The sequence below is a fragment of the Pollicipes pollicipes genome, unplaced genomic scaffold (assembly GCF_011947565.3).
Source record: "Pollicipes pollicipes isolate AB1234 unplaced genomic scaffold, Ppol_2.1 Scaffold_5724;HRSCAF=6776_pilon_pilon_pilon, whole genome shotgun sequence".
NCBI classification, from domain to species: domain Eukaryota; kingdom Metazoa; phylum Arthropoda; class Thecostraca; order Pollicipedomorpha; family Pollicipedidae; genus Pollicipes; species Pollicipes pollicipes.
The window spans coordinates 16,913,488-16,935,611 of NW_023596746.1; the positions used below are offsets into that span (position 1 = coordinate 16,913,488).

Here is a 22,124-nt window from a genome sequence, read left to right on the forward strand (position 1 = left end):
CACAAAACTGAAAAGTTACTGCCAACCTTTCAATAACTTTCCATCGCAAGGGACCGCACGGGACCGGATGAGGCCGGACGGCATAGGACAGAAACAGGCTGGGCGAGACGGAGCTGCACGGAGTCGAACCGGACCGAACGCGTCTAGACGGGACCGGATGAATCCGCATGAAACGTCATGAGACCGGACATGACCGGATCACTCCAGACGGACCGGACCGACCAGGTGGGACCAAACTGCCCCGGAAGTGACCAAACCAAACAGGATGGGAACAGACGATATCGGACGCCACCGAAAGTGACCGATGGAAACGGGGGCCGGACGGCGCCAGGTGGAAAGTGATGACCCCAGACCAGTTGCGGATCCAGAGGAGGGGGAAGCACGGGGCCATGACTCTCCTTGGGGCTTCGGGGAGGCCCATTGGCTCCTAGGGGGCTATAGCCGGCTGAACAGGTGCGATTCTTTAACACGAAACGCAGCAAAATTTGACATCTATAGATTTCTAGGCAACTGCACGAACAGTCGCAAGCGAAAGTGAAGGATGCACGAGAAGGAGAGAAATCTTCAATGATTGAAAAAGGTTGGATTGGGAATTTTAAGCTTCATTACACTGTCTAGGGGCCGTGTGCTGTTTCCGGGAAACTAGATGTCTACTTAGAGTCATTGCGATCGTTAAAGAGCCTTCCACGTTGTCCTTGATTTCTTTGCATTTGCTCGGAGGGCCCTGCACTGTTGCTGGGCCCTTCCTGTTAGCGCGCCGGGGCACTCTTGCCAATTACGGACCCTTTCACGGATTCTTTCCAGTCGCCAGGAAGGTTTTGTGGGCTATACCTGAGGCCCCATATCTTAATCCCCGGGGCATTTTCGGTTGTTCAGGGACCCTTTAGGTGGGTCTCGGTTAACCTACCCACACACTCGCGATATGCTCATGGGGCCCCTACATTGGTCTAGGACGCTTCCGGTTCTCTGTCTTTTGCTTAGGACCCTGCGCTCTTGTCGGGGACCCATCTGATAGCCTGCTTGGGCACAGTCGATCGTTCAAGGATCCTTCGCACTCGGTCTTAAATACTTCTTATCTAAGTGTGGGGGGGGGGGGACTGCACTCTTGTGGAGGGCCTATCTGATAACCTACTCGGGCACACCCAAATTTTCAGGAGGGCCCCACATTTTGTCTCGGGTACTTCCTTTCTGAGTGAAATGCCCTACGCACTCGTCGGGGACCCCATCTGTTCGTCTTCTCGGCCACACTGGATTAGTCAGGGACCCAGTACATTGGGTTTTGGTGTTTGAATGTAGGACACTGCTCACCTGCCAGGGCCATCCGATAATTTGCTCAGGGTACACTTCATCTTTCGGAGGCGCTTCACACTGGGTTAGGATACTTCTTATTTAAATGGAGGGCTCCGCGCTCTTGTCGGGTCTCTCCTGATAATCTTCTCGGGCACATTCCATCATTCGGGGCTCCTCTACATTCGGCCTTGGGTACTTGCTCTTTGAATGGAGGTCCCTACGCTCTTCACGGGGTCCCATATCTTAACTTGCTCTGGCGCACTCGATCATTCGTGGGCCCCCTACATTGGGTATTGGGTACTTCATATCTAAATGGAGGGCCCTGGGCTCTTCACGGGAGCCCTTTATGTTAAGCTGCTCGGGCACACTCGATAGTTCGGAGCCCTACACATTGCGTCGTGTGTATTTCTTGTTTGAATGGTTGGCCTTATATTCTTAGCGGGCCCCCATCTATTAAGCTGCTCGGGCCGGTAGCGGACGCAGGGGAAGGGGGGAGGCACGGGACCATGCTCTAGTGGACCATGCTGAGGGGACCTAAAGGCCCCGAAGGGACCCATAACGGGCCGAACGTATGCAGTTTTCCAACAACAACAAAAAACAGAACTGGACGTCTTTGGGCCTACAGCCGATCAAGAACAATTGCTAGCAAAAATATGGAGTTCAAAGGAAGACAAAGTTAATTCTTCGTTCATTTAGAAGGCGATACTAGGGGAAATTTCGGGACTCATTACGCTGTCCAGAGGCCTTACGCTGTTGGTTGTCCTGGCCCCGTAGGTCGATTTGCCGGTTTAATGTGATCTCTAAGGAGGCTTTTCACGTTGCACTTGATCTCTTTGCATTTGCTCGTAGTCATGGTCTTGGATGGTTCCCCTTTGCTCAGAGGGTCCGGTGCTTTGGCTGAGGCCTTATATGTCAGCCTGCCAGAGCACTATCGATTGTTTAGGGGCCCACCACGTTGGTCTTCGGTTCATCCTGCTTGCTCCGAGGACCCCACACTTCTTGATGGGAGCCACTTTGTTGGGCACCTGTGGTACCTACGATCGTTCAAGTTCCGTCCCTATCGGCCTTGGTGTCCTTGCCTTAGAGCATCAGTCGGACATGCGTTGACGGATTTTTACGCGCAATCGTCGAACGTGATTTTACGTGCCGCCGACGTCGTATGTGTCATTTCAATTGACTGTTGCGTGTGCGACACTTGTTATACTAGCGCATCACGTTCTTGACATTGTTTGAATGTTAGGATATTTTGGACTCCTTATAACAAAGAAAAAATTATGCATTAGTCATCAGTCATCAGCTGATTATATCGCCCAGCTGGTTAGCCGAAAATAAGCTGGGAACCTAATCCATGCATGGTTTTAGTGGTTGTTAGCAGCCAACTCGAATTTGATTTCCTGTTGCCCCGAAACAGTTAGTCTCAAAATCAAGGGATTTGACAATATCTCTAGAAAATAAATGAGCTATTTGTATATGCATACGTAGCACGCCTACGTTTATAGGGCTGTGCACAGTAAGGTGGGTTCCCGAATATATATATATATATATATATATATATATATATATATATATATATATATATATATGTCACCGATAACATAGGCATACGGATACGCAACCACGGAATTGATTCCAAGCTCATTTACGGCTGGCCGGCTGGGCGGTGTAATGACCTGATGGCTGATGACTAATGCATAATTGTTTTTTGTTTTGTTGTTTGTTTGTTTTTTGTTATCAAGAAGTGCAAATATTCCAGCGGTCAAAAGATGTTAAGAACGTGATACAAAAGTATAATAAGTGGGACTCACTCAACAGATCAGATAGGCCCTCCACAAGAGCGCAGCCCCCTCCCCCTCTCGCCCCCCCCCCCCCACTTAGATAAAAAGTATTTAAGAGCGATTGCAAAGGATCCTTGAACGATCGAGTGCGCCCAAGCAGGCTATCAGATGGGTCTCCGACAAGAGCGTAGGGCTTAGGAATGCTTACTGATGCTTGGGAAGCTTTACTCGCGTGTTTTTGTCTAAACAAGTTTGTGTTGCCGGCATTGATGTGCTTAAGATTGTTTAAGATTAATTGTATGATTTACTTTAGCATGCGAACCCTTTGCCTAGGAGCTTTCGTCTCCCCGTCAACCTGTTTGTCATAAGAAATATTTTGCAGGCGTTCTTTAAACCATGCAAATATTTGCTTGCGAGGTCTTTGGTAATAGCCTCTTCGCACGTTATTTTACCATACGCACCTTTCATCATGCGTTTTACGCACATTTGTTGGATGGCATCTGGGTATGAATTAGCTTAATCCACAAATCCCTTCTCCAAGCGCATTTTTGTCCTTATAATCTTTATCTTGATGGTGATCGATAACAGGTTTCCAACGTTCGTGTTGCGTGCAACAGCCGCACACGACTGGTGATCAGTGTCTGCTAGTTCGTACTGTTGTGGCTTAATTCGTAACTACTGCAATTAAGCTGTGATTTCAACCTGGAGCTGAGTGACAATGCCCTATGTATACATGCTATTGAAGCGTGGGGATTCCCTCACAAACAAGCCATGTTCCCTGCACCGAACCACGGGAGCGGCGGACGGAGTCGCTCGCTGACGCCACACCGGCGACGCTGGCAGTCCACCTATCCAGACCCGCCCTTCCATACATTGCGCCCCGCTGTGCCTGACACCGCCGGACTTGGCCCTCGCTTCTGGCGGCGCTGACCCACCTTGTACCCCTTCCTGTTCGCAGGAGCGAGAGAAGTTGTCAACAATTGGGTGAGCGGGGGGGGGGGGGGGGTTGTCACAAGCATTTGAGGTGTCTTATTCCACGTACCGCCGCAAGCCTAGTGCTAAATTATCTCAGTTATTAGGATTGTCCCGCCCTGGCGTCCTGGTTGTTATGCTGGCGGCTGGCGACCGGGAGGCGCTGGACTAGTTCCGGTGCGCGGCTCGGGAAGGGTGGTCACATTCCCCACACAGGCTGGCGCGTAGCGAGGACGGCTCCTGGGAGTGTTTTTGTTCGCGTGCTGGTCGCACTGGTGAGTATGCGTTGTGCGAAATCATTTCCGTTTCGTGCATTGTGCTCTCGTGTGGCAAGATTCCTTTGAACTGATTTGGTGTGTTTGATGTGGCCGGTACACTCGCAGGGCCGTGCTGTGCCATGCAGGGTGCCGTGCACCCATGTTAAATAGAGGATGAAAATCCCTTTGGTGTTGTGTATCCCTCCCCACCTAGTGGCGAGGAGGTCCCCTCCCCTAATTAAATGAACCTCCATTAAATGAAATCGGTTTCTGTCATTGTGGAGAGCGTCATATGAGGTTAACTATGCATGGGTAAGAAATTCCCCCCCCCCCCCTCCTCCCGCTCATTGAAAAGGTCTTAGACTGAGGTCCTGGATCTGCATGACTTCTTACATATGCGATAATACATTTGCGACATCTCATCGCCTGTTTCTCCTGATGTGCTTGCTTGCAATATGCGAGCGGCGTGCTATTGTGATTTTTTCAGTTTACGCCCCTTTTGCGTGCTTTTCCGGCAGGATGAGGTTCCCTGCTATGCATTTCGGGGAGGGGGGAAGGGCATCAGCTCCAGCCCTTGGTTAGATGGAGATACGCTTTATTGTTGTACTGCTAAGATTATGCTGAGAACTGCGGCTGCTCTGCTCTGGAACGCTGCTTGATGACTGCTTTTGGTTGCGCGGAAGCAGTATGTCTGTCAACAAGCTGGCACAGCAATCAGACGCTTCCGTTAAAGACAACTGGTGCTGCTTCAGAATCAGCGTGTTTGGGAAAGCAGGTATTGTACCATATGGGTTTGTAATACTCAGCTCGTACTTCACGTACAATTCTGCCAAAATTTACAGCGAGGCTTTCCTTACTACGATTATTGGTAATTCCACAAGACGAACATGGCAAAGACAAAGCCATTTTATCTATTGTATTTCTCTGAGCATCTTCCCAGGGTAAACATTAGCAAACCAAGTTTTGGAAACGTGACATAAGAAAGAAGTGGCAGATTTTTTTTGAAAGCGGGCTGGCGGTGTTTTGCCGGAGTTCGCTGTTTTATTATTCATTTCGGACATATCTAACAAGTGCACCTATTTATCATCGACGACTGTTTTTGTTGTCATCAGCCGCACGCTGGGGCAAAGAGCGAGTGCCGAAAACGACCCAAACTCATCCTTTAATGAGTGAGTGGATCGGAAAGCAGCCGCGCTAAAAAAAATGATCTATCAAGACAAGATCTTATTCCTGTATAGACAGCTCACAGCTACTACGCTCCAGTCTCTTTATTATTGACTGATAAGCTTGTTGGCATTATCCTGGCAGAGTAAAATGCAACACACCAGTTCTTCCTCATAGCATATAAACGTTTCGCTTGATTATCCTCATAAATGGCACCATTAAGAGTTTCATGGCGTTGTTATTGTGACCGCAGGGAGACATAACTCAAGCCGGCTTTCCTGCAAGCACTCCATGTAAGTGATCTCTCATTAAGTTTTTCCATGCATGTACTCCGAGAGAGTGCATATATAGTGCATTTCTGCATTACTATTCGGCATAAATTCTCTCATTATTTCAACCTGGGAAAGCGACTTAACAAAACATAAATTCTTTCAGCATCAAAATCGCTGCACATGAATAACCATCCACACTCAGGCTGTGAAGCAGTAACCTGAAGTACTGAACATCGCCATTTCCAGGGGCCATCCTGCGCGACACACCGTGCTACAGCGCCTCCCGCAACAAAACGAAATAAGTACCAGGATTATGGCTTCGGCGGGAAAGACTGCGACGACGGCAGGAAACATCACGCTGACAACAGCAGCAACGACACCTAACATCTGTTGAATGGTTTAGTGATTGTCGCATCGGGCATGATAACAGGGAGGTGTATGTTCTGCGCAAGGGTACTGTTATCGAGGTAATTTCGGTAGAACACATGGTGAATAAACTTTGACCTGCCTTATTATTGAAGACATGAAGCAGTCTGCCTGGAATCACGACGACCGATCATTCAGATGGAATTTGAAATCGCAGTTCGGTGAATCCCAGTTGGGGCCCATCTGGGGCGGTTAAAAAGGCCCCATCTGGTCTACCTAATTGGTTCCTATTTGGGCTGGTTACGTGGGTCCAAGCCGGCCTGGCCCGTATGGGTCCTAACTGAGTTACCCAGGCGGGTCCCAACTGGGCTGCCCAGGTGGGTCCCAGCTAAGCCTCACAGGTGTCCCACATTGGGCTTCCACGTGGAACCCAATTGGTGGCCCATGACATGCCCGCATGGGCCCGAGGTAGCAAGCCCAGGTGTGCCCTACTTGGTTGCCATCTCGGACCCACATGAGTCCCAGTTGTGGAAGTTGGATGGGCCCCATGTGTGCCCTAATTAGGCTCCACATGGGCCCAACAAGGGTCATCCATATGGGACCGATCCAGGTGTTTACCCATGGCATGCCCACATGGGATTAAAGTGGACAGCCCAGGTGGGCCCCATATGACTGTCCAACTGGGACCCATGTGGGTCCCAGTTGGACATGCTGCCTGTTGGACATGCTGTGTGTGTGTGTGTGTGTGTGTGTGTGTGTGTGTGTGTGTGTGTGCGTGTGCGTGTGCGTGTGCGTGTGCGTGTGCGTGTGCGTGTGCGTGTGCGTGTGTGTGTGTGTGTGTGTGTGTGTGTGTGTGTTACATGCTCTTTGCCTTAAAATGTAATGACCAGAACGCAGGGATGTTTTTTCGAAGGGGCTCGGACTCTAGGGAGCCACAATGTTGCGTGCTCCCCTCCCCTTGACGAAATCCTGGATCCGCCCCTACCCCAGACGGAACCGGGCAGGATCAGAAGAGACCGATCCGAACCGGATGAGGCGGCACGGTGTTGGACGGTACCGCATGGGACCTGACGCGATGGAACAAGCCGGACGAAGCCGAATGGGACGCACTAGACTGGACTGGACTGGGCGGGACAAGAAAGGACTGGAAAGGACTGGACGGAACAGAATGGAACTAGAGCAAACAGCTGGGACTGAGTGGAACCAGATAGTAGAGGACGGGACTGAACGAGGCAATGTGGGAACAGATGGGACCGCACGGGACCAGAAGGGACCAGACGGATCCTGTCTGGCCCCGTCTGGTCCCGTTCTGGTTCCGCCCAGTTCCGTTCGGTCCGTCACGTTTCTTTTGTTTGTTCCCTTGCCGTCCGATGCCTTCCCATCGCGACAGATTCTGTCTGGTCCCATCCGGCTCCGTCCAGTCCTATCGAATCCCTCATCCCATCCCGTCCCAACTTTTGCCAAGCTCCATCTGATCACATCAGATCTCGTCCATCTCCATGCGATACCGTCCAGTTCTATGTGGTTCCATCCGGTTTCATCCGGTCCCATCTGGCTTCGTGGCGTTTCATCCTGCATTGTCTGGTACCATTCTGAGGTACTCGGCGTTATTCGCTCACGTCCGGTGTCGTTTGATTATATCTGATCATGTTCGGTCCCGTTTCGTCCCGTCAGGACCCGTCTCCTCCCGTCTGGTCCCGTCAAGTACCATCCATTCTTGTCACGTTTGGCCAGGTCCCTTCCGGCCCGGTCCGGTCCCGTCTAGCCCATTAATGTCCCGTGCGGTTCCGTGCGGTCACGTTCGGTGCCGTCCGATCCTGTCTGGCCTTGTCCGGTGCCGTCCGGTACTCTCCAGAACTGTCCGGTCTTATGTAATCCTGTCCGGTCTTGTCCGGTGCCGTCCGATTTCATTTTATTCCGTAAGATCTCGCCCGGTTCCATACGGTTCCGCCCAGTCTGGTGTCGCCCAGTCCTACCCGGTTTAGTCTGGTCACGTGCTGGTCCGTTTTGCCTTAGGGCGTTCCGCCTGGTCCAATCCGGTTCCGTCCGGTTCCATCCGGTTCTGTCGGGTTCCGTGTGGTCCTGTTCTGTCCCGCCCGGCTTCTTTCGGCGACTGTCCGTCGGTTGGGTGCCACACGTGTACCGGGAAGCGCCAATGTGCCCTCATGTAATAGCCGGGCGTAGATCCACATGTGGCTAGCGCAAGGTTGAGTGATTTAAAGAGGTCGTGAAGGCTTGAAGGCTGACATCCTGCCAGGGACGCTTGCCGGGTGAGCGCGGACAGGCCAAGGTCAGCAGACTCACGGATGCGAGGTGGCGAATCACGTGGAACCAATGGCCGCATCCGAGTGCAGTCGGCAGCATCCTCTTTTATGCCAGTCGTCAAATCAAAACTATCCTGCCTTGAATCACCATTTAAAAACAACAGCGTTCGTTTCCAATTGCTTGACATGAATGGTTTTAGGTTCAGGTTAACTACTAGGCATACCTTGTTGAGCACGCCCTGACCCCACCACCCAAATTTTGCTGTCCAGCTCAAGCGATGATTTTGCTTCCACCCTGTCACCACACAGGACTACAGACGGTTTTGCGTGCCGCAGAATGCTGTGGTACGGCCGTCTCGAGCCCGGGTTTGAATACCTGTTCGTTCATTTTCATCCAAATGGCTTTTATCCATGTGACATTCTGCCAATAGTTCCGCATCAGACATTCTGAGCATCCAGCTCTCGTCCTAGGTGATTTCTTCCCTTTCGTCCTGCGATGGGGGCCTCAGAGGCCGCCCTCATATTTGGAAAACTGGGCAGGCTAGAGTCACGTAGAAAACGGCATTATTAAGTTTGCATTGAACTGTAACAAACAAGCACTCACACAATGGCGAATGTAAGCTTTGATAGGTCAAACCAGGTGAAAGTAAGTCAAATTAGCACTTCACAGACCCTCTCCTGTTCTTTAAGGAGCTAAGCATGCTGCTCCAGTGCGACAGACGATGTTGAACAGCTCTTGGCAAACTGTCAGGCACTGGAGGGCATCGACACATGCGGCCCGCGATATGCCATGCCAAGTCAAGGCGGTGAGCGTTGTTGTTGCATTAGCCCGTCCGTCTACGTATCAGGGACTAAACAAGCCACATGGATGGGGAAAATAGGGTTTTAAAAATATTGTCAAGCCCAACGTATGTGTCATTAAGGTTCAAACCGTTCCTATTCTCGAAACAGTAAAAATTTGGTGATAAAAGACAAAGTTAGGCCTACCTTAACCTAGCATAACCTGACCTTGCAAAAGCCATCAGACCGATACAAGTGCACTTAGGATTATACAGCTAAAAAAGCAATCTACAAATAGCTCTTCGAATGCCTTCCGTGCGAGAACTAAGCCTTATCGGTCGCTTTTAAGCACGATGTCACGGACACCACGTCAAGTAAAAGCGTAGATCATGTACCATCAGGGTCAGGTGCTTACGTTTTCCCCAAATGTGTTAGAGTGATACAGTCCGAAATTGCAGGTCAGTGCTTGAGACCGTTCAGAAGTTATCCCGAAAAACTTCGACGGACACCTGGGCTCCCTTTATAGGGCGAGTGCTAAGTCATGGGACGTAATACAAAAAATAAACATTTGCACTTGTGCGTGCCACCATCTCGCGTCAAAATTCCGGTAAAACCACCGCTGTCTTCGATTCATCTCTCTCCCTCTCCCTCTCCCTCTCGATCGAAGCACGTCTGCGACAATTCATCGGAACCAGTGCGTCACGATGGTGATGGTGATTTTGTCTTTAGCGCACATCGACCACCCAGGTCATCCTGCGGCCATAAAAGCGTTCCGATAGCCGACCATGTATTGAATGTACTGAACACTAGGACAGGGTGGTCGCTCCCGGGCACAGTCTCCCCCAGGGCGACGCGACGCCGCGACGACACAACACCGGTGCAATCTCGGCGCTGACAGACGTGGGACCTAGGCGTAGTAGTTCAGGTTGGTCTTCTTCTTGGCCTGCACCTCCATGATGGCATCCATGAAGTCCTCGTGGGTGACAGTGGTGGCCTCCCGACGCAGCGCAATCATGCCCTGCCGAGAAAGCGGGCGCATGGTCAGATCACCCACAGACCGATGACCGTCGCCTCTCCAGGTCACCCACAGATGACCGTCGCCTCTCCAGGTCACCGGCACCGCCAATCACACCGCGCCGAGAGCACGAATAGCGCTCGCTCCGACTCCGGCAGTGGACGCCAGACATATCCGCCTAAACGTGCAACCCGGACGGCCGTATGTACCGCGGACATAGATGGACTGACCGCTCGGCGGCCTCCACCCCTACCTTAGGTCGTGCTTATAAAAACGTACAGGGTCGAATCACGAACGCCCTTTCCTCCGCCGCTGACGTACAATGATGCCCTTTTCCTTCAACGAACCATGTTCACATGCGCTCCGTCCAGACTAGCGTTATTTAAGTCTGTCATAGGTTGAGCCTATAGGGTTTGTGGTGAATTTGTTCCGCATTCACTGGACACTCCTCGTCGCACTCAAACACCAGCGTGACATTCCCTAATCTGAATTTCTGGCTGTCCCAAGGTCGGCGCCCATTGGCAACAAGCCTCGTTGTTAAAATGAGGACATCATTTAACTGAAAGACCTGCCACTGAAAGACGTCCAGAATCCAGTTGTGTCATTACTGTGCAGCAGAGCGACTTTTTCCAAAACTGACTATAGGAAAATATATCATTAAAATCCACCCATTGAGCCCAAGATCTTGCAAACCTTGGGCCACTTCAATGCAATTTACTGCATTTAGCCCAAATAAAATTATATACTTGGAGACGAAAGCTACCATTCATGAGCAAAGAGTAATTTGGTTGCGATTACTCAAGTGGAGAACTGGCGTTGTCCATATTCTATGACGGATCTCAATCGTTCGGCCTCAACGTGCCCCATTTCTGGCATTCCTCTTTCAGCCCCCTCGCGTCTCTCGTATGCGTGGGATTACGCTATTGCCCCACAATAATGGCTATGCAGCCGTGCGATTTTAAAAGCTGAGCTGGTGAGTACGCAAGGAGCATTGTGTGGGGAATACGGCATGGTAGGTACGACAGCGGTCACGCCCAGCCTCATGGCAGCGCTGCAGCATTTTCCTTTTAAAAGGCGTTCGTTGCTGGATTTTGCCGCACCAACTTATCTCAGCTTTTTCAACCCCTGAAAAGTAGGTCTGGATTTGGTTAAACACTATTTTTTTTAATGAATTAAAGGATGCCTTAAGTTTAATTTCGTGCATTTATAATATTTACATATCGGATTTCATGGGACGCATTCTGACCTTCACGGTCTCAAACCTAAAATTGATCTGAATCAAACATTTGCTATCATTTCGACTCGTCCCGGTGACACAGTTCCGCTGACATTCAGTACATATTTGCTCTTGCGGTGCATGAGAGCCGATATTCCCAGCCTCCGGGCCCGGCTACGGTAAAACCCGAGCCCAGCCCAGCGCGATTCTAAAGAACCGTGACGTTGTTTCTGAACACCGCTCGGCTGAACACTGTTTTGTTGTCAGGACCCAATCCAGTTGTGAATCAAATGCGTGGCTGGCCGGATCAACCCGGATCGCTCAAAGTCCACAGTCGTCACCCAGCTGACGTGCAAGGTCTGACCAATGACAGGCAGCCCGAGCGTCCACGTGAGGCCAGGTCTGACCAGTGACCGGCAGCCCGAGGTCCAGGTGAGGCCAGGCCTGACCAGTGACCGGCAGCCCGAGCGTCCACGTGAGGCCAGGTCTGACCAGTGACCGGCAGCCCGAGCGTCCACGTGAGGCCAGGCCTGACTAGTGACCGGCAGCCCGAGCGTCCACGTGAGGCTGACCAGGAGCACTCACCGCCTCCACGCAGACCGCCTTGCACTGGGCGCCGTTGAAGTCATCCGTGGAGCGTGCCAGCTCGTCGAAGTTGACGTCGGGCGATACGTTCATCTTGCGACTGTGGATCTGCATGATTCTGCGGAACGGAGTGGAGGAACGGCGTCAACACGACGGAAGACGGAGCCGACGCCCTAGCTGGTCTGGACAGGGCACCTGATTGGAAGCATCAAGGAAGTTACGACAAGCGGCTACTATCTGAGCTGAGTCATATCTCCGCGTGTCGGAATCGGAGCCAGCTCAATGCTGCGCTGTGCTCCTGCCAGTCAGAGAGGCAATTTATCCCACGGGCCATGAGTCAGAGCCGTTACTGATTCTGCCTCAGTGGAATCAAGCGCAACTATGGTTTTCATATCAGAAAAACCTCGCGGTGGCGCCGCTGTTGTTAGGCAGCTATTAAGTGTCGTTTCTAGCGAGCACTCGCGCCACCGCCGCCTTTTCCAGCGACAGCAAACGACGGCTTCGCACCAGGCTGATGCAGTCATGTTGTCTGATGTAAACAATGGTACCATCGCGCTTTTTGAGTCATCTTCAGCTACGCTTTGAAGGTCAATGACATTTTTTCAGCATTTATCAGATGCGCTACACAATCTTCCCCTCACGGCTTGAGGCATATAACAAATCACTGTCTCTAGAAGGATTGCTTAGAAACATCACGTCGTCACGTGACCAGAGCTCTTCCAGCAGCACCCACGACTGGTTGAGAAACTTCAATTGATAACTCCATACACAGAACCTTAACACCGCGAATAGGCATTTAAGACCTCACAACATAAAATAATTGAAGAGGAGATGACCCATAATTTACGAGCATACTGCATGTCTGAGAATAAAAATCCGACAAACGGCTCGTGGATGCGAGAGACTTACAAACAAACATTCTTTTCCACCTTTCTGTAGCACGTATTTCCTCTCTGGATATTCCGCGCCACGTACGCCGGCGCAGTCGCAATGGAATCGTCAGACAAAAACGTACATTGGACAAACATCTATGGGATACGCTAGTCTTAGAAAGAAATGTCATTTTCCGCCTTTCTTTGTAGTGCGTGTTTTCATCTCTCTTTATCTCCCCACCACGTGGAGTCTCCACCAAACAACCGAGGCTCCCCAGCTTTGGCGCAAACGGCAGTGCGTAGGTCCCATAATCTGAATACCGTGAGTTCAATCCTCATCGTGAGCAAGTTTTACGGTTGTCGCAAGAACCCCAACGCTTGTTAAATGACGTCAATGGGCAAGCCTAGAACCTCATGAGCGCCCCTAAAAAGAACACGGCACATCGCCCCGGATCAGCGCCGATCATCGAGATGTAGCACGCTTCAGCGGCGCCTGGACAAAGTATCGCGCATCCTCTTCTAACACAGCCTAGGCACGCACGTCCGCGAATCACACTGGCTGACTTACCGAGCGCGGGCCTGCTCGTTGGGGTGAGGGAACTCGATCTTGCGGTCCAGCCGGCCGGAGCGCAGCAGCGCCGGGTCCAGGATGTCCACCCGGTTCGTGGCCGCGATCACCTGGCGACCAGCGCACACCACGTCAGCGCCCGGAGGCTCCTCCCCCCCCCCCCCCCCCCCCCCATCACCTGGCGATCAGCGTACACCGCGCCAGCGCCCGGAGGCTCCTTCTCCCCTCCCCCTATCACCTGCCGCCCAGCGTACACCGCGTCGACGCCCGGAGGCTCCTCCCCCCCCCCGCACATCACCTGGCGACCAGCGCACACCGCGTCAGCGCCCGGGGCCTCCTCCCCCATCACCGGACGACGCGCACCGGAATCCGCCACCCTGATCTGTGTAGCTGATACTGGCATACAGAGAGCCTGCGGCGGCAGGACATGTGCAGGCTACGACACCACTGTGACCCGCAGGGCAAGCACAAGTGAAGCTTGAGACAGCTGAAGGCAGTCGTCACCTTTATGTCCGTGGTGGAAGAGAAGCCGTCCAGCTGGTTCAGCAGTTCCAGCATGGTCCGCTGCACCTCCCGGTCGCCGGCTTTCTCCGAGTCAAACCGCTTGGTGCCTGCCGGCCGCACAAGTTAATCGCACGTGACCAGGGCGACGGCTACCGGGCGGGATCGCGCCAAACACCCATCGCAGAAGCACGTAAGGACACAAAGGTGATCACCGTGCTTAGAAGAGAAACGCAGAGCATGACCTCACAATGCGTGTGTGCAGATAATTAGGTTGTTCACCTAATTCAGTGGGGCAGGAATCACAAAACAACCAAAAGCACGGATTTTCACATTCAGTGAGCCACGCGGCGCACAAAAAAATGACTATGATCTGCGTAGTATCCGCATCAAAGTGACGACGCAGACGACAGAAAGACGCCAACATTGAGGTATCAGGAAAGGTGGCACTCACGCACTTATGATGCAACCATATCGGAGAAGAACAAAGTCACCCCACGGACCAAAAAGGATCGCATCCTTGGTTGGCCTAGTCGCCGTCAGACCGTAAAGGGCTACAGGTGCTCCACTCCGCTCCGCTCCCATCCCATCCCATCCCATCCCATCCCATCCCATCCCCATCCCCATCCCCATCCCCATCCCCATCCCCATCCCACCCCCACCTCCACCCCCACCTCCACCTCCACCTCCACCCCCACCTCCACCCCCACCCCCACCCCCATCCCCACCTCCATCCCCATCCCCATCCCCATCCCATCCCTCTTCCTCTTCCTCTTCCACTTCCTCTCCCCCTCACTCGCCCTCTCTACACGCCCACCTACCGATGGCATCGAGTTCGTCGATGAAGATAATGGCGGGAGACTTCTCTTTGGCGAGTGCGAATGCGTCGCGCACCAGCTTGGCGCCATCGCCGATGAACATCTGCACTAGCTGGGGCCCGGCCAGCTTCAGGAAGGTGGACTTGGTCTGGGCGGCGCAGGCCCGCGCCAGCAGCGTCTTGCCTGCGGCCAGGAGAGCACACGGGGTGGTGGAACCAACCGGTGGCGGACGGCAGCGGCTACGTGTGCCGTAGGGCGCGCAGCCGGTGCCAGGTGAAGGACGGCAGCGACTACGTGTGCCAAAGGGCGCGCAGCCGGTGCCAGGGGAGGGACGGCAGCGACTACGTGCCGAAGGGTGCGCAGCCGGTGCCAGGTGAGGGACGGCAGCGACTACGTGTGCCGAAGGGTGCGCAGCCGGTGCCAGGTGAGGGACGGCAGCAGCTACGTGTGCCGAAGGGCGCGCAGTCGGTGCCAGGTGAGGGGCGTGTGCCAATGGGCGCGCAGTCGGTGCCAGGTGAAGGACAGCAGCGGCTACGTGTGCCGAAGGGCGCGCAGCCGGTGCCAGGTGAGGGACGGCAGCGGCTACGTGTGCCAAAGGGCGCGCAGCCGGTGCCAGGTGAGGGACGGCAGCGGCTACGTGTGCCGAAGGGCGCGCAGCCGGTGCCAGGTGAGGGACGGCAGCGGCCACGTACGCCGAAGGGCGCGCAGCCGGTGCCAGGTGAGGTCACATGGGTGAAAGCAATAGGCACATCTCACAAACCAACTCCGTACAGGGCGGTCGCTAGCGCAGCCGCCCGACATCAACACCACATAACGTACCGGACTGTAACGACGGGGTGCACGGGTGGGTATCACACCAGATGGCGTACCCACACGCGGTCAACGGCTGGCATGCATGCGTACACACACACAGGCATGGCGGACATTTGAACACATTGCTCCACAGTGCATTCGGCAGACAAACCAACGCCTGTCAAATTTGACATCTGCCATGTGACAGGAACACAAGAATCAGCGTCACACAATCTTTACACAACAGCATGACAGCTGCCCAACATGACCACACCACACCAATAGGGGGTAAGCAGCTCGGCCCACAGTGCCACTGACCTGTGCCAGGTGGCCCGTACAGGAGCACTCCCTTCGGCGGCTGGATGCCCAGGTTTGTGAAGCGCTCCTTGTGCGTCATGGGAAGTACTACAGCCTCAATCAACTGAAACGGAAGCGGAGCGTCAACCACAATCCAACATCGTACAACCGCGACCGTCGACCTTTGCTAAAAACAAGATCGATTTGGCTCACCGCATTTTCCATGTTAAAATTTGCTGCTAATAACAAGAACGTCCAGGCAATTTTGACATCATTCATGCGCTCACCTGGTTCGACCTCCGGCTTGGGCAGTAGTAAATATACTTCTTAAATTAAATTTCTTCGAGATTCGCAAGGATTTTTCACCTTTCTTCTACAACCTTTCCTCTTAATTTAAGGCCCTCCCGGGAAGCAGCACGCCTGTTTGAAGCGTGGAGTGTGGAGAGTATAAAGCCGTGCCTTTGGGGAAGGTAGGCTTTGACCGATGCACTTTGTAATAAATTCAACATGTAAATGGAAAAAAATCCGCCATCAAAATAGTTTACTGGCATGCAGCCATCATTGCCGGTGTACAAGTGTTTTGGCCATAAGGCCATGAATAACTCTAGCAGAAATGAAATGAATCCGGAGGCGAGATTTCCGACACATGTGCAACAGCCTCTTATGCGAGAAAGCACAGCCTTCGTGTACAGTGCTGTTCTGCTGCGTTTAGAAAGCGATTTGAGCAGCAATGCAACACAAATTTGAGTGCCGCAAAGTTTGCTTCTTCGGTCCGCTGCTTCGAGGCTTGTTTTCCATCGACTGAGCATGTACTCGACCGCTCACTGCACCCCAAACGGGACCCATGAGCTTAAGCTCTTAAGCGGTCTGACGTACACTACTCTCCGCCAGCTTTCCATTTGTGTGCTGGCAGGCTGTAGAGTATGCTATGCGGAAATCAGTGCACAAATGTGATGCCTAGAACAAGCTTGTTCGTGAACAGTGTCGACTTAGTTTTAGCTTTAAAAGTGAGAAATTGCAGATGGATGGCAGCAAGAGAGTCAGCACGAGCTCCAACCTGACCCAGCTTGACGGCAAACCGGAGGAGCATCCCAGAGATCCCTACCCAGAGAGGCATCCTCTAGTATGCGCTCAATAATGTCTGAGCTTTCCAAAACCGGTCTTAACTTCGTCAAAGACTTGCATATCGATTATTTTACGGTTAATGGAAAAACGTTAATTTTCGCCAAAACACGAAAACATGAGCATAACCGTCCAATCTTAAGATGGAAGACGTACCGATCGTGTAATGGATAAACTGCGCGCCTAGGAAACCAGAGATACGGGCTTGGATTCCACGCGGTGCCAGCCCTTCCCGCCAGGATGAGAGGCAGGCGACACCATATGGTCCCAGAGCGCGTTGTAAAGCCCCAATGATCACGACACGGATACCTAAATCAAGTTAATGTTGGGGAAATACTCCATGACCACTTTTGTATGCATCAAACCGACCAGAAAACAAACGTTCAGTTCTTCCGTCCACTCCCCCCCCCCCCCCCCACCCGTTAAAAAAATAATGTATTTTTTCGACTTTTCCCCGAGCTTTTGCTGCGCACATTGTAAGCATGCGCGTGCCATGCACGGCCAGATATGCCTACCTTCCGGATCCAGAAGTGTCACTCGGCCCAACCCACCTCCCGAAAGTCTCGTCGTTCGCCGGCCCCCACCCGGTCTGTCTCACCTCTTGGATCTGCTTGTCGAGGCCGCCCACGTCTGAGTACTGTTCGGTGGGCCGCTCGTCCACCTCCATGGCTTTGACGCGCGAGTCGTACTCGGCCGGCAGGGCCTCCAGGATCAGGTACGAGTCCTTGTTGACGCCCACCAGATCGCCGGGCTTCAAGTCCTCCGGGTCCACCAGACCGATCACTGGCAGGAAGTATGTCTGGCGACAGATGGCGGTCCGTGGTCGGTCTGGGCAGCGGTGCGCCCAGTGTACCAACACAGTCCGCCTCGCCAGCTGTACAGCCGCGGCTGGATACAGCCAGGATGTGATATGGGGCGCAGACACATCAGGCGCAAAAGTTCGCCAAGTCGCGATTTTACATCAGTGCTTTTCAGCGGAGATATGCTCATGCCAGGATGCACTGCCACACGCTTGAAACAACTGGGCAAAACATGAGTTAAGTGGCTGAGGCACACTAATACAGTTTTTCGCTCCTGTGCGGGGAACGCAAGCCGCGCCCACGCACCTGACGAGTAGAGGTCTTCACGACGGCACACTTGCCCTTGCGCTGCGAGTCGAGGTCGACGTTGGCGCCGTCTTCCTCGCCCAAGTCCTGCGGATCCACGTCCAGCAGCTGGTGGCGAGCAATGAGCGGAGTCAGGCGTCACAGTCTCCTCAGTGCCAGGCTCAACAGCATGCTGAAGACTGGCCGCAGCAGGCCACCAATCTCGACACATAGACAAATAGGCTATCATGGTGCAATGACTAAGACTCCCTGCACAGCAGCAAAATAAATGTGAGGCCCAGGTAACTAAGCAGCTTCAGCAAACTGGGCATGGTCAGCACAGGAGTCAGGTGGAAAAAGTTTACCGACAGTTTGCTTGTGACATCAAGCCAGTTCAGGACTGTCTAGAGTGCCCACAGATCTTTGTTGACTCCTGCAGCAGCGATTTGGCAGCGTGCTGATTTCAGCATCTAGTCAGTTGGCATTGCAATACTGAATGGCAAGATCAGGACAGCCCCACTGTATGATATTCCCTCATTTCCGCACTACATCTGAAAATCATTCAGTCTCACCTCAATGACATTGGACACAAGGTAAGGCAGAGTCTTGTTCAACTTGATTTTCTCTGTATTCTCGCGAATTTTGTCCTTCTGTGTCTGCAGCTCATGTGATATGCGCATGACTTCTGACTTCATGATGCGAATCTCGTTGTCGAGCAGCCGGGTGAGCCCAACAATCTCCTCCGTATTCATCCGAAGCACATTTTCACCAACAGACTCCTGACACAGAAAGCACACTAGTCAATGGCTGATGCTCCACTAGTCAATGGCTTCATCATCTAGCAGCCAGGTGAGCCCAACAATCTCTTCTCTATTCACGTGAAGCACATTTACACCAACAGGCTCCTGATTCATAGGGCATACTAATCAATGGCTGATGTTCCAAGTTCTGGTCAGGCATTTCCCTGATAAATTTATTGTTCATTATTAATACTTAATGTGGGATTAACCAGCATAGCACAATGACCCCCAAGAAGGCCAAGAAGTGTGATTCAGAGCAAACACAATAGATTTAAGTAGGTGTATCAAAGCACCAGGCATGAACAACAAGCTGTAGCCTTTTATGTGGGTGAAATGTGCCAAAGCAGATTGTGCTTACTCTGCTAAGCATGCTTTTGAAGGGGGCAGCTTTTAACTTACCTCTGCATCTTCCCAAATGGAGCTGTCTTCAAGTGTTGTCATTGTCACTGTTTACTAGCAACCCCTTCTGATGAAATACCCTGCAACAGAACAGAAGACATTTATGCAACAATATTTTTTGGCTCTTGTGAACAATGGGACATGATTAGCCACAGGTGATGTAAGCTGGCCCTATATTCCTACATCTTTTAATGGTATACAAATCTGATTACCTGTTTTCTCTAACTGTTGACTTCCAGCTACCAGTCCCATAGTATATTATAGTAAGACTTTTATAATTGGCAGACTCACTACTAGGTACAACAAATACAAGTTTCCATGAGCCTATGAACATTTGGCTAGGATAGAGGACAGCTATGAAAATAGCATCTGAATGATTATGAAAGTTTAAAAGATATACTGTGTTATTACCATAATGTTACTTGACTTCCAGTGGCAGAGTCCGGCATGCAAATTTGGAAACAGACTGCAGCAAAAAGGTTTGAGCTGGATTATGATGCATAATGTAAGTGATAGGTATGGTAAAAGTATGGTAACAGAGGATCATTTGGCAATGCCTGAGTTCCGATCTAAGACCATGTTTGCAAGACAAATCTTATAATACCCATGCCTTCAAAAGTGATCATGTTAGCCATTCCTTTTCAAACCTACTCCCTTATCTCCTACCATTGAACTTTCATTTTGTCTTACCTGTTTAGCGTGCACCTGAAAAGTCATCTTGCTTCTGGGCATTCACCCAGTGAACATCCATACCAGGCCACTAACCTATCTATCATGTGTTGGAGCATACCTGTGTTACAAAGCTGTGGGAATATGATGGATGTAACAAAACTCTCTAGCAGCACAAATATAAGCTTACATTCCCATTGCTATAACCATGGCATTTAAAGCTACATTTTACTGTAAATGTATGAGATATCTTTAAAAACTAAAGTGTTTACTAGAAATGTTGTTCCATATCTAAAGAAGATATACAACCAGATATTTTCTCAATTATTTTGCCCTTTTGCAAACTTTTAAGCTCTCACCAGATCAATGAAATGATGACACATTGTGGTCAATCCACATTGGGTGGCCCGCACTCTGCAGGCAAGGAGGATCATTTTGAGGGGTGGGTGGACGTGGCATCCAGTGAGGGGCTGGCTTTCAGGTGTCTCAATGCCTTTTGTTGAATGGTGACATTCCAAAATATCCTAGTTAAATATTTTTGTCTCAGGGAATACCTATGTTAAGCAGAACTTCAGGTTGTCCATTCTGGTTGACAGTTAGAAAAACAGTCTAAAACTTGCATGGTACATGTAATGCCATGTTATTGTGATTGGTATGCAATGCCATGAAAAATATGGCACCATGTGACATGCAGACCACAAAATGCTGTGCACATATCATAAAATAATCCTGGAAATTTAAGCATGTGGGGCTTTCATACAGAGAATAGCAGGACCTTTCACATATCTTACTAAAAGATGCCAGTTATTTCAGGTAACACAAATTGATTCTTAGCAATTAAACCCAATTGAATGAATTCTGATTATCAACCAAGAGATGTTCCTAACTGCTCAGTCTCTGAAACATGACAGATTTTGATGAGATCTTATTGGGATCATTGTGGGGAGTTCAGGCTTTAGAAATTTTAGGGCAGAAATCCTTGAAATAGGGCAATTTAAATTATTGAAGGGCACCTCATGACACATTGAGCCAGATGTTCAACTGCGGATTCAGGTCAGGTGAAACTGTCAAATGTCCTGCAGTGTGTAAGAAGCCAAGTAAATGACAATTCAAAGTTGGTAGGGCGAGCCCACCCACCGAGCGTGCCAACAACCAAGCATATTGAATGCTGTGCCACATACTGGGCTGCTAATATTTTCATTCACTTTTTAGTCATTTTTCATGGTTGCACTAGTAGGGCAGGTAACACACATAAAAAAGGCTGCGGTCTTCCCAGTCTGACATCTTTAACTCAATTCAGACCAAATTTCAAACCAAATAGTAGTTCAAAATTACATTTGAGGCTGCACAATATAAAGTGGTCATGGTCAGTAAAAGCATTAAGTCACGAAATCATCGGTTATTAGTTACGGTACAGAAATCGCTGCCAGAGGTCCCCCAGACTTTAACCGTGGAGAACACCTTACCCGAAATCGATTCTTCCGTGGGACTGAGGCCATCTCGGGTCTCGTTAACGTCCTAACAGGGCTTGCAAACTGGTTGAACCAAGTACCATGCACAAAAACAATAGAAATACCTACCTTGCACCTATTAGCAATCCGCGCGCCGCCCCGACTTGCAAAACACAGTTTGCAACTTTCACGACCTCTACCAACGCAACCCTCCACACGTAAGGCCAATAGATGCTGAACGCCGACACAAGGGGCCTTCCCGACACCTAACACCGCGAACGTCTCAGTGCGTCGAATAATGAAGTTTTGCAAGTAAACAGCACCGACTATTCACCAGCTACCAAAAGAAATTAAAAAGACCTAATTTATACACTTATTACCAAATTGAGTTAGCCACAACCAAAATAAGCTTTCCGCCACAAAAAAGGAATATTTCCCTAAGCTGGACGTTCTCGCCGCCAGCCCTCACGAAGCCTTTTACCATAATGCCTACTTGAATCAGCCTTTACACGATAGAGATGTCAAGAAAAACAGGATCCACCGAACTGGCTGAGGCATCGCCAAAGTGCAGTAGGAGATATACGATTTTTGCCAGAATCCGGGACATTCGGGGTGCCAGCAAAAACACCCATATGCAAGCCAAAAGCGAAACTGGCAACAACTTACGAATATTTTAGGACGGTGACGCCGCCATCTACCTATGAGTTGCGCTCCGAGCGCGAGTCACTGACTCGTATTGAGTTTCGTGCATACGTTTGTGCACAGCGGCGCAGTCCGTGGGGGACAAGGGACCT

The 22,124-nt window shown here is 51.1% G+C and overlaps 1 protein-coding gene and 1 long non-coding RNA gene across 2 annotated transcripts; one reads left to right on the forward strand and one right to left on the reverse strand.

Annotated features, from left to right (window-relative positions):
• The first annotated feature begins 4,247 nt into the window (after positions 1-4,247).
• Positions 4,248-6,001, forward strand: LOC119103606 (uncharacterized). The gene is made up of 4 exons (XR_005094785.1): positions 4,248-4,312; positions 4,813-5,069; positions 5,712-5,751; positions 5,977-6,001. It is a non-coding gene; the product is annotated as an uncharacterized LOC119103606 (long non-coding RNA).
• A 3,909-nt stretch (positions 6,002-9,910) lies between these two features.
• Positions 9,911-21,585, reverse strand: Rpt5 (26S proteasome regulatory subunit Rpt5). Its single transcript, XM_037227199.1, has 11 exons — positions 21,460-21,585; positions 19,211-19,290; positions 18,584-18,790; positions 18,033-18,140; positions 17,525-17,725; positions 15,826-15,928; positions 14,719-14,898; positions 13,901-14,007; positions 13,397-13,506; positions 11,957-12,074; positions 9,911-10,158 (listed from the first exon to the last, which is right to left on the reverse strand). Exons 2-11 carry the CDS (start codon positions 19,250-19,252, stop codon positions 10,048-10,050), a joined length of 1,287 nt encoding a protein of 428 aa, XP_037083094.1. The 5' UTR covers positions 19,253-19,290; positions 21,460-21,585; the 3' UTR covers positions 9,911-10,047.
• Positions 21,586-22,124: the final 539 nt, after the last annotated feature.

Excerpts from the sequence above, each read along its gene's own strand:
- Rpt5 (XM_037227199.1), bottom strand. The coding sequence starts at position 19,252 with ATGACAACACTTGAAGACAGCTCCATTTGGGAAGATGCAGAG. Across the intron at positions 14,008-14,718 it reads CGACGAACTCGATGCCATCG|GCACCAAGCGGTTTGACTCG; the intron begins GTAGGTGGGCGT and ends TGCGGCCGGCAG. Across the intron at positions 12,075-13,396 it reads AACGAGCAGGCCCGCGCTCG|AATCATGCAGATCCACAGTC; the intron begins GTAAGTCAGCCA and ends TCCGTTCCGCAG.